This window comes from Varroa destructor, unplaced genomic scaffold (genome assembly GCF_002443255.2).
Source record: "Varroa destructor unplaced genomic scaffold, Vdes_3.0 BEIS01000002.1, whole genome shotgun sequence".
In the NCBI taxonomy this organism is placed as follows: Eukaryota; Metazoa; Arthropoda; class Arachnida; order Mesostigmata; family Varroidae; genus Varroa; species Varroa destructor.
Window position 1 is genome coordinate 28,421,709 of NW_019211455.1, and position 11,635 is coordinate 28,433,343.

At 41.9% G+C, this 11,635-nt stretch overlaps 2 protein-coding genes across 2 annotated transcripts; one reads left to right on the forward strand and one right to left on the reverse strand.

The window, feature by feature from the left end:
• Positions 1-1,153: 1,153 nt before the first annotated feature.
• Positions 1,154-7,028, reverse strand: LOC111244495 (importin subunit alpha-4-like). The gene is made up of 2 exons (XM_022791698.2): positions 6,892-7,028; positions 1,154-6,417 (listed from the first exon to the last, which is right to left on the reverse strand). Exon 2 carries the CDS (start codon positions 4,541-4,543, stop codon positions 2,948-2,950), a length of 1,596 nt encoding a protein of 531 aa, XP_022647433.1. The 5' UTR covers positions 4,544-6,417; positions 6,892-7,028; the 3' UTR covers positions 1,154-2,947.
• Positions 7,029-7,258: 230 nt separating this feature from the next.
• Positions 7,259-11,570, forward strand: Dcps (Decapping enzyme, scavenger). The gene is made up of 6 exons (XM_022791699.2): positions 7,259-7,426; positions 8,613-8,726; positions 9,077-9,275; positions 9,461-9,675; positions 10,013-10,289; positions 11,146-11,570. The coding sequence occupies exons 2-6, from the start codon at positions 8,637-8,639 to the stop codon at positions 11,334-11,336; spliced, it is 972 nt and encodes a 323-aa protein (XP_022647434.1). The 5' UTR covers positions 7,259-7,426; positions 8,613-8,636; the 3' UTR covers positions 11,337-11,570.
• The last annotated feature ends 65 nt before the right edge of the window (positions 11,571-11,635 follow it).

The window sequence follows — 11,635 nt, forward strand, 5'->3', positions numbered from 1 at the left end:
TATGATCAAAGTATTTCTTTTATACCTATTGCGAGCACTAGGTATTGATTGGGGTAATACCTGCATTTCAGCGTTTCATACTGCACATCAAATCATTCTCACATGACTTCCATGTTCTTCATATAGATCATGTCGGCGCTTATTGATTCAATAGTGATTCATTTTTGCCTCAGTTGCTTAAACTTCGTCGGCAACATTGCTTGAGGTTCATTCCACTCGTAATTTCTTTGGCTTATTGTTTAAGACATAAGCATCCAAATAAACAGCTCCAACATTTCATACGGCATCCAGATGCGTTATTAGGTTGTTGAAGTCGCTAATAATAGTAAGTGTAGCCTTTAAAGAGGTAGTTTTAGTTGCATATGTGCAAAGTGTCTCTTAGGGATTTCGCTATAGCTCGAAGCGAATATAATAGCACTTGTTGTTCCTAGTCAATCGTTTAATGATTACAGAAAAATCAATACTTATTTTGTACTAGTTCCACTAGTGACTGTATACATTTTCATTACAGGAGTATGAATAGCGCTAGCAAAATAGATCAAATTCAATAACCATGTATTATATTACCCAGAAACTTTTGTTTTCTGTCTTTTAAATGTTTACCTTTATTAAATGTTTATCGAGCTGGCTGAAACAACTGGTTTTCAAGAAAATAGCAATATATTCAAATTGGATTTGTTTTCAGATAAGCTATAATAATCAACAGTAAAAACTTGGCGAAGGGGTTTGTTGCATTCAATATATAAGCATGCTTGTATAAATGTAGGTCTTAATGAAAATGAAATTACCTAACTTAGCTTAACTCTGGTCTGATAATATGATTATCGCTCTTACCCTGTTTTGAGCTTTTAAAATTAGTTTTTTACGAGTTTAGTGCTAAGCATGGTTCCATATGGTGTATATAGCTATTATCTACATGCAAAATTTCAGCCTTATTTGTACACGAAAGTAATATTACGTATTTGCTTTCAATGTTTATGCAATTTTGTTCCTCAGCAATGCCGGTTTGTACTTATCTATAAGTTAATAAGTTAGGATTTTAGTCAAGGAAAATTACGTCTAAACTGAAATGTGATAATTTCACCACTTAAGCATTTCCGACACTTACCTAGATCTGCATATTGATAAATATCTAAAAGAAAGAGACGCTCGGTCTGTGGGATCACCTTATTTGCATTATATTTTGATAACATAACTTATTAACATTTTAAGATACAAAATTGCTTTTTACCAGCGTTATCTTCCTCGTTTTCATTCAGCGTCTTAAATCATCGACATCACCGGTCGTTTCTTTATTCCCTGCCCCCGATCTTCCCACCCCCCATCTTGCCAGTATTATACTATCTATATATATTTATATATATGTATATATCTATTTATGCCATAGCAAGCAGCTGTCCACGGGAAGTCTGCCTCGAAGAGTTAGTCCTCCGACAATTTTGAAGAAAAGACGTCGCCACTGTTGCTTTTCGCGTTTCGCCCTTACTCGCGTTTTTCTCAGTCACATCTTCTCTGCCCTTGCCGCCATCATTTTATCATTGATTTTCTTAAATCATTCGTCTTAATCTGTTAATTAGCTCTAGTTATAATGATAATAGTAATAATAATAATAGTAGTCATTGTACAGTAATAATTACCACTCTTACACTTCAGTAATTATATGTCATCACCTCCGTTTACTGTACAAAGTCACCACAACTTCGTTTTCTCGCGTTGGTTCACTGTAACGTTCACGAATATCGTTAACGATTCACAATTTCGGCTTCTTATAATTATTATTACTATTTTAAAGAATTATATTAATATGAATACACTTCTCAGATGACAAACTGCATCTGCAGCCGAGTTATATGGTGGTGTATTTTTGTTGAGCGCGAGTTCATTTTTCCAAATCAATAGTTGTACCGCTGTAACCTATATCCCACACCAAAAAATTGCAGCTGCAGGTGATTTTTACCAAATGGCTGTAAATCCAACTTTATAAAGTTGCCATTAATGTGTTTTGTTTATTTCTTCGCCTCTTCGTTTCCTTTACTTTTTTTCGATACTATCAACGTTTAACTGTACATAGCAGGGACTTTTTCTAGTTTTGAGTTTATTCTCTATTACTATTGTTGCTGCTGTCATTAACCTTTCGCATACTTTATCCCATCTCGCGTATGGATAGCAGCGCTTAGATGATAAGACATCCCATTACGCAGTTAACCAGGAGTGCCCTTGATTTACTGTTTTGTGGGGTAGTGGTAGCAAGTGTGGTGACACTATATGCTTTTGTTTTTACATCATTATGTGTAGAGTAATATCGATTCCCAAGTGTAGGGAAAAAGCCGCAGTCCTGCCGAGTTAAACGTTACTGTATTCAGTGTATTTGGCTAGAATTGGGAGCTTGGTGTCTTCCGACTGACGATGGCATTAGGATTGTGGCTTCTACTCGTTGCTCGACAGAACACCCCACCTAGCGTGCCGGGGGTTAGATAGGCTTTCGGCAGAATGAACTGAGGAGTCCGATTGAAACGTTTCGGCAATAGATCCAATTGCTTCGACTTAAATCTATTTCTCCCTCTTGTCGAATTCTCTGCGTCTTCAGTTGTTGCCGCCGCCTGGCGTTGTGCCTGTCGGCCTTATTTTATGTCTGTACGTCCGCCGTTGAAACTGCATGGCTTATCAGAGCGATCAGCAAAGCGTATTAATGCAAGCACGTATGCGACACCGGTGACAGCTGATTGCTGTTGCACTAAACGCTAAACAAAAGAGCGCGAGAGCATTTACCAGCCCATCGTTTGTTGACTGACATGATACTCGGCACCCATCAGTTGGCAGAACGCGAGAGGCGAACGATTATTCTACTCCCTGGTGATCTCATCTCTGCTTTCGAAATTAACTGGGTGGCAAATGGTTAGACGGTTTCAAGTTTGTTAGCCTAACCGGAACTGCGTACGCTTTCACGCTAGAATTTGAATCCGGTGGCGTGCAGCCCGCCGGAAGGATCAAACTGGAAGGCCTGAGAACCTCCTTCGGGCAACAAGCGAGGATCCTCATCATTTTCCTCGGAAAAATGCTGATCGATCACGTCGTATGCCAATTTGTAGATTTCTTCGTTTTCCGAGTTTTGAAGAGCTTCAATCCGATCTAAGCCGCCGCATTCCTCGATCTGTCGGGCAACACCCAGATCATTCGTGGACTGTTGTGCCATTTTGAGTAGGTTGTTAAGCGCGTCGAGACAAACCTGCAACACTTGCTGGTCATGCGCCATTAGAAGAGTACACAACGGATTTACAACATTCTGCTGTACAAGATATTCCATTTGCTCTCGGGTGCCAGAGATTGTCAGATTCGACACTGCCCAGGCGGCTTCTTTCTGCGTTTGAAAATCGCCATTGGACAGATGATGTATGATCAATGGCACGAGGTTAGCATCGATGACCTGTTGTACCTGTTGTTGGTTGCCGGCAGTGATATTCGACAAAAACCAGACGGCCTCTTTCTTGATCTTATCTTTTGGATGCTGAAGCAACGAAACAAAATGGTGCAGCGCGCCATGGTTGAGCACAATTTGAGTCTGTTCATCGGTGCCAGTTGTTATATTGCCAACGGCGCGAAGTGCAGCTGTCTGCACCTTCACCTCGGCATGTGACAACAACGGTACAAGTGCAGCAACGACTCCAGTATCAATCACCATCTGAATCTGATCGTTACCGCCATCGGTGAGGTATGATAGTGCCCAGACCGTGTCTACCAGAACCGATGCATCGGCATGGTGTACTAATATTCCCAAGACGGGTAGCAGCTCACGGACTGTAGACGTCGGCGGCGGCGGATCCTTATTCCGGCAAAGGTTCACGAGTACCCATGTTACGTTGCGTAAAAATGACAGTGGCACATCGGGTGTGACGAATGCGAGCAATGGTGGCACAGCACCGAGATTAATAACTAAATCACGCAGTTCCGGCCCATCGCCAATAATGTTGCCCAGCGCCCAGACCGATTGCTCACAGACATTCTGTTGGGGTGATTGCAATAGCTCGAGAAACAATGGCACTGCGCCGGCCGAAACGACAGCCCGCGTTTGGTGTGAGCTGCCTGAAGCGATATTGGTTAGCGCCCATGCGGCCTCGAATTGTAGTCCAGGCTGGTCGTGCTTCCGGAGACAGTCAACGAGTGCGGGCAGAATGCCGGCATAAATGAGGTCGTCTATGGGTGGATTTCGATCGGACGAGAGCAGTTTCCGCGCAGCTTGAACAGCCGGCAATTGTACAGCGGGGTCGGGATTTCGCGCAGCAGCGACGATATTCTCGAGACGCGTTTCCGCATCGTCCTCCCGACAGGACAGTTCGCCCTCAGTGTCGCCGTCGCTTTCCGAACTTAAATCAACCTCACCTTCCGAAGCAGCGGCAGCCAGAGGAACGTTACGTTTCTTCAGTAGCGACTCTTCACGCTTATTTTTGCGCAGTTCGACGGTCTGCTCATTTCGCCGCCTGCGCATCTCATCATTGTCCTTGCCTCTATTCTTGTAGCTTACGATACGATTGCGGGCCGCGTCCATAGCGGCTCTCGGGCAAGTGAGTCCTTCCTCGTTATCACAGTACACACACGGTAACCCACCGAGACACCGGTGAGTAAAAGATATTTTCAACACCTCAACTGCACTGCAGTAGCAGTAATAATTGTATGGGAGCAATCTCTGTTGCCGCACACCACAGTCAAATTCCTGCACTCTTGTATTATACCTTTAACAGTGGCAGCTCGCAATACAGGAAGAAAAAACACGGGTAGAGACTCTTTCGTTTGAGAAACAACTGCGAGTGTAACTCCAGCAGCAGCAGCAGCTACGGCATTTACGGTAAATGAACACGACGAGAAGGAGACTGCTGGAGAATGGTGGTCAGTTACCACATGCAAAACAGCGGTGGCTGTATATATTGGCATCGGCCGTGCGTTCAATGGTAGCAACGGTGGCCGTGGACGGGCACGAGACAGCAAATAGCATCGGCCGCAATGGCAGCACTAATATACAATCAGTAATCAGAAAATCGGAGCAGCAGATGTTGTAGAAGTAGCTGTTGTTATGGTAATCGTTGTATGAGTAACAAGAGCCGTGCTGTTGTTAGTAATGTTAACTGTAATATTCGTGCGCTTTCTCCAGTAGTCGTAATCGGGTTGATAGCATTCTTCTTACTCTAGCGCAAGTACACAGAATCGCTGAGTTACTCCCTGTGTCATTGAATCGTGGATCTTGTTATACTCTTAGTGGCAAGCTGGTACGCTGTGGCACTGTTCTGCGATGCTGTGGTGGTAGATGGTAAACGACGATACAACGGTAAAACTCACTGCTCTGCTGATCGCCACGAGAACAGATATTCGATAGTACTAGTTGTAGAACTACGGGCACCGACGACTTGCACGCCGTTCGCCGAAATTCAACTGACTGCCCCACGGTCTCCCTTCTACGACTCTGTCGCTTCTATCTCGGACTTGCAGCGCTGTTAGCGCCGCTGCTAGTGCTGGCAAAACCACGCGAGACACTGGACGACAACGAGGGCAACGTTGGCTTGCTGACGACGGAAACACGGCGCGCGACAAAGATACTAATTCGAGTCACCGCTACTACCACAACTACTACTGCTGTTGTTGTTGCTGATACCACTAGAAACAACGGGCAGCACGACACGGCCGAACAGCGGTGCACCCCGGCCGTCCCCGTAGCACGACAAGACGACGAGCACTAAGGAGATCACAGCGGCAGTTGTAGCGAACGAATATACTCTCTCTCTCTCTCGTTCGTTCGTTCCTTCCTTCCTTCGTTCCGTGTTGTATGTTCTGTCAGCGAGCTGGCCTGGCCATTTGCTACTTCTCCTGCTACTGCTGCTGCTGCTGCCTAACAGCTAGGAGCAACGACCGAACGAGAGCCAACCTTAACTAGAGCTGGTCAGTCAATCAGTCAGCCAGCCAGTCAGCATCAGTCCTCTGCAGTAGTCGTAGTTCGTCGTAATAACGCATAAGTGTACTGGTATGGGGTAGCACACACGCACTTGGTCAAACGGACGACACCGACAAGCCAAGCAGAGGCAGCAGTCAACTGAGAGTGAGTATACACACTGGCGCAGACTACAGACTCAAGTCATTAGACTACCATTACAACCAAAACACACCAGACGGCGGCCAGATGGCGGTGCCGACGACAGTTGTCGACAGAGAATGAACGATCACGCCGCTACCATTGACATGAGCAGCAGTAACGGCGGCAGCAGCAGAAGCAGTGGAGGCATGAGGCCAGACGAGAAACAGCATTGAGTAGGACTACGGAAGAACTTAGCGTACGAAATAGTAGCACATTTAGTTTGCGTTGTGCTCCGGTACACTGATTGTTAACTGCTGATCGTACAGACACTAACACCAGCGACTATCGTGAAGCGCAACCTGTTTGTTTGGTAAGATAACGTGGTAGGAGAAAACCAAGGTGTTGGAATAAGACCATAACAACCGAAAACTAACGCCAACACACCACCCGAAGCGGACTGAGCTACATAATAAGTAGTTCAATACAAGGAAACGCACAGACAGCTTAGCAGATCAAATAAGCTTTGTGTCAGGACACATTAAACGGAGGGGGCAATATCATGAGAGGGCTTTTTGGTGAGGTCTAGATAACAAGGAGATCAGGAGGCACACAAAAAGAAATGAATAAATATCTGTAGATGCCACTGGAACCGCTGTCTATCACTTTTCTGCTTTCCTGTTAAGGTAATTCGAGATAAACATTTTCGCCTGTGTTTTCAGTAAAGATTGAAATCGTGTATTTGCAATTAATAAAATCAAAAATATTCCAATAGCTGCGGCTGCTACAGCAAAAGAAAACTGCGATAATAGTCGTCAATACCAAAACACACGTACGGTATCGGCCGGATCAGAATCAACACCGCGCAACTTTCACTGATAACGCAGAACGATTTCTGCTGCGCTACTCGGTCTACGTTTAGCGTTAACCGGTTCAGGGACAGAATTTAGCTGGCAGCGGGAATGAGCACCAGACAGCATGTGGATTGAATATAGCGCACATTTGTTGATGGGGCGGAATCATGAAGCTTGCTGTGATGTCAGCTAATGATTCATTTATAAAGTGCGCCCACGCGACAAATGGCAATTCGTGGATAGAGATAGCTCGAATCGGTATTTTTCGCCAAAATGTAGGATGTTTTTACACGATACACGACACAATACACGAGCGGCTTAAAAACCACCGTCAACAGCTATGCGCCCATCAAAAGGCGGCAAATTCAAAAGCGACGGACAGATGATCGTAGACGCTCATAATAAATAGTTGCAATGTGAACTTATTGGCATGATCGTTCAAGAACACTAAGGTTTAACAAACCAAAATAAAAGCTTGCTTGGTGCATCCATTGAACGACACGGACTGAACAGTTTCGTACGTATGAAGTACCACGAGTTTGCCAATTAAAACCAGTTGTTGATCTATTAACCCTATTTAATTACATTTTTTTTATGGCAATGAGGACCTGCAGATTCCATTCTGTCGTTGTTCAGGTTTACATATGTTTAATAACTGATCATTTTACGACTTGCAGACTAAATCAGCTTTAAAACGGTTTTGTACAATCTACACTGTATAACTGTATAATATAATAATAATAATAATGATGTGTAATAATATAATAATAATGTGTATAATGTACACTGTAATGTTTGTCATAGAGTCATAGGAATATACATTCCTATGACTCTATGACAAACATTGGAGGCGCATATTGAGAATAAAATAAAACAACGACGTATAATCGCCTAACGACGACTGTCAGTAAAAATACTCAAAATGTACATTTTGTTCAACGTTCAACCAACGAAGAAGTCGCTACGCGTTCGTGAAAAACAAATTCTCTTTGAGTATCCTTTTTAAAGAGCCCTCAAAGGTTGTTAGCAAGAATTCAATTTGGATTTAGCCTGAAAAATTCGTACATTGCCTCAACATCAAATTATAACATCCTTGTAGCTCGTTTAGCGGTTCTAGAAGATGACCAAGGTTGAAACGCACAAATTAATTGTGTGGTAACTTATCTTAGAATGCCAAAAAAAACGATTGAGAAAAGCTTCCACTAAAACATGACCTGTGTAAGCTCTTGGCGTAATGTCTACTGAATTATATTGATCGGTAAATACATATTAACACACATATAGCTAGCCGTACACGGTGTAGTTGAATTGCGCAAATCTCATATCCTTAATTCTCAGGCTATCTAAATGGAGATGATTCATTGTGCATAGGGAGTACATATAGGCGTCCAATTGGTGTACATGTAACATCAAAGATAACACACAAAACAATTTTTATACTTTACCGTACAAAGGAAAGGAACCTTAATAAAAAAAAATCATACAAAGACGTATATCAAATTGAAGGAGCATAGTTGGATATCTGTCTCTTGAAAGGCATAAATATACAGACGGATCACGTGTAAATGTTACGTTTGCGTTACACGCAAGTAATAATGCTGATTATATTTCCAAGGGCTTCGGCGTAGAAGAAAGTCGTGCTTGTAACTGTAGTGTTAAATTTCATATCTTAAATCACAAGGTTTTTTTTGAACTAATTCTAGACGTTAGTAGCTTCCACGGACAGTATGGCTTCCGGCGATGTTAAAGCACAGAAACCTTGTGATTTCGGAAAATTTCAATTCAAACGTATTCTCAACGATAACCCACAATCGAAGGTATGTAAGGCCAATTTAAACATTATTAAGGCATTATATATTATATATTAAAATTATGAGATAGCGTAAGGTTTTGCTGTATGGCGCCTTTTTATCCTAGAAAACCGCCGGGCACTAGCTTTTCATTATCCGAAGACGTAACGACAAGTTTGGCCAAAAAAAGCCATTTTAGTGGCACAGCTTTGGTCATATAAACTATTCATCGGTAATAGCGCAGTGGTAAGGTAAATTTCCAAACGCGCCAGGTGGTACAGGTTCGAAGCCGAGAGTAGACAGACTTCGTTTCGCTATGGGACGAACCAACTGAAGCAATGCTATTTCTAATATTTGTCCGTTTATTTCGATTCCAGATCAGCTTTGTTGAAGGCAAGTTTGAAGGGAATGAGGATGCGGCTGTGGTGATTTTGGAGAAGACACCGTTTTCCGAAGAGATGTGCACCAAAATCCTTAAGACACAGGAAGGTCCTGAGAAGGACGCAATCCCTGAAGAGATTTTTCGGAATGACATTTACTCTGGGTACCTGTTACGACCAGAGAGATCTCTCAATGGTACAATGTCTGACGGCTGAAATAAGCTTCTTTTTTTATTTTCTTCCAATAACTTTGAACTGTTGCTTTTGAATATTATTGAAAGAACGACATTCAGATAAAATTCATGCTTTGCATTCTTTCAAAATGAAGTCGTATATGTCATTAACATTCTTCATGAAGTTACATTGAAATTTCTATTGTAGAAATTAAGGTTACCGTGATATACCCGGCAACAGAGAAGCATATTGAAAAGTACAGCCGGCAAGAGTTGTTGTTGGTGACAGAGACTGCCCAACTTTACAAGGAGCGCGTGGAGCCCTACCTCAAAGATAATTGTTTTTCGGTGCAGTGGGTTTACAACATTCTTGAGCATAAAGCTGAACAAGAGAGTGTCTTGTACGAGGATTTCTCTGAACAGGTAAGCTAATCCTGGATTGCCAGATGGTCCAGCAAAATGCTCATTCAAGCTATTTACATTAATCAGTTCTATATGATGACACACCGCAATCGGTGTGCACGCGTGTGTGGCTCATTGAAATATTTCAGTTAATCATTACAGTAAACTTGAGACAGAGATGGTTCTTCAAAGTTGGCTTGCAATTGTTTAAAAAAAATCCTTCCGAATAATAGTTGTCAACCAATTTTTCGACCTCCTTTACTCTACTGCAGATGAGAATTTTTTTCCATATCTATTGTGTGAAATTTATAAGCTATCTTGTCTGCATATACATTATTACCTAACACATGTTTTGCAGGTTGGTTTTATGTTGATTAGAGATATGAAGTGGGATATGAAGCAAAACGAAGATTTGCACTGTCTCATAATGGTTCATGACAGGAAGCTGCGGTCTCTCAGAGATCTCCGTGCCCGGCATTTGCCAATGCTGAGAAACATACGTAGTAAAGTGTTTATCTACACGAAAGAAAAGTTTGACATGGGTGAAGACAAGCTAATGCTATACTTTCACTACCAGCCTTCGTACTATCACATGCACATACACGTCGTGGCCATAACGGTTGAGAATCCACCTGGTACGTACGTAAACAATGCTAAGTTGACTGCCTAAAAGTCGCTCTAAACTTACTTTTTTTTTTGATAGAATTAAAACCTCTTAGCACCAGTATCCAAGGAAATAAGTAGTAGTATCTACGACGAGGTCAGCAGTAACAGATTCGATTTCCTTCCATTATGCAATTTACGGAATGTGACATCTGGATGTAGAAATATTGCCAGCATAAAATTGTCAGAATGCGCCTTAAATGCGATAGATTTGCACGTGTTATTAAAAGGGTTCCGCATCGGGAAGAAGAACAAATGTTGTTTCCTGTACTTTTTGAAACTGATGGAAGGTGTGTTTCCATTTCGTAAGCATTTTATAATATCTACTGACGATTGCAGTGACAGAGAAGGAGCAAATTTTGTTTAAATTTTTTGTTTTTGTGCATTTTGGACTGAAGTGCAGTGCTTCCTGGGGTGTTAACGTTTTGCCTAAGCATTGCTTGCAGCGCAATTTGCTTCGTCTGCTCTAGCTAGCAAACATAGTTTGTTATGTTGTTTTCCTATGGATCGTTAATAATAAATCGATACAAAATGGGAGGGCTGACGATATGTGGTCTTATTATCTAGTATTCAATATTATCTAGTTGTTCAGTTCGCCGCTGTTATGTGGAACTAACGATAAATTTATGCATACCAAAATAACGAGAAGTGACGATAGTCTAGCAGAATTCATGCTGAAGCTGAAACTGACGAATAAAATAGACTACGGCTTCTGATAGATTCTTCTATACACAACTATTAGAAATATTATTTCCAGCTTGGTCACACTACCGAAAACTCGTGCCCTCGATTTTGTTTTTACTTTACCGCCCATACCGATCGTTTCAGGTGGGGGCTGTCACCGAGGACACCTTCTAGATGTGGTCATTTCGAATCTGGAAATCTGCGACAATTACTATGAAAGAGCCACTCTTTGCTACACCCTTAAGAAGAACAGCCCTCTGGCAAAAATTATTTTCAAACAGCCAGAGGGTGACATTGACAATAAGAAAGAAATCAATGACGCCAACACATTGTGATGGTATTCCAACAAATCTAGTTAGCGGGGATAGAAAGAACCGCTAGTCAAACATTGGAAATTTTTTCTTTGTTTTGAAACAGCGCGTAGTTTGTACATACTTCTGTAAACATAAAGATATCTCAATTTTGGAAAAAATTGTACGTGATGAAAACGTATGTGTTATGACTCACAGAATTAAAAAGTGTATTGATTTTCATTGGGTCTAAATAAAGTTCTTTTTGCAGAAAAATTGCCTGATGTCTTTTAATTAGCTAATTTAGTAATGCTACTTTTTCAGATTGCGCTAGCCTTAAATGC

Bases quoted from the DNA above. Each gene is read 5' to 3' on its own strand.
- LOC111244495 (XM_022791698.2), bottom strand. From the start codon at position 4,543: ATGGACGCGGCCCGCAATCGTATCGTAAGCTACAAGAATAGAGGCAAG.
- Dcps (XM_022791699.2), top strand. From the start codon at position 8,637: ATGGCTTCCGGCGATGTTAAAGCACAGAAACCTTGTGATTTCGGAAAA. The intron at 9,276-9,460 runs GTACAATGTCTG...TTTCTATTGTAG, and splicing joins ACCAGAGAGATCTCTCAATG to AAATTAAGGTTACCGTGATA. The intron at 10,290-11,145 runs GTACGTACGTAA...CGATCGTTTCAG, and splicing joins AACGGTTGAGAATCCACCTG to GTGGGGGCTGTCACCGAGGA.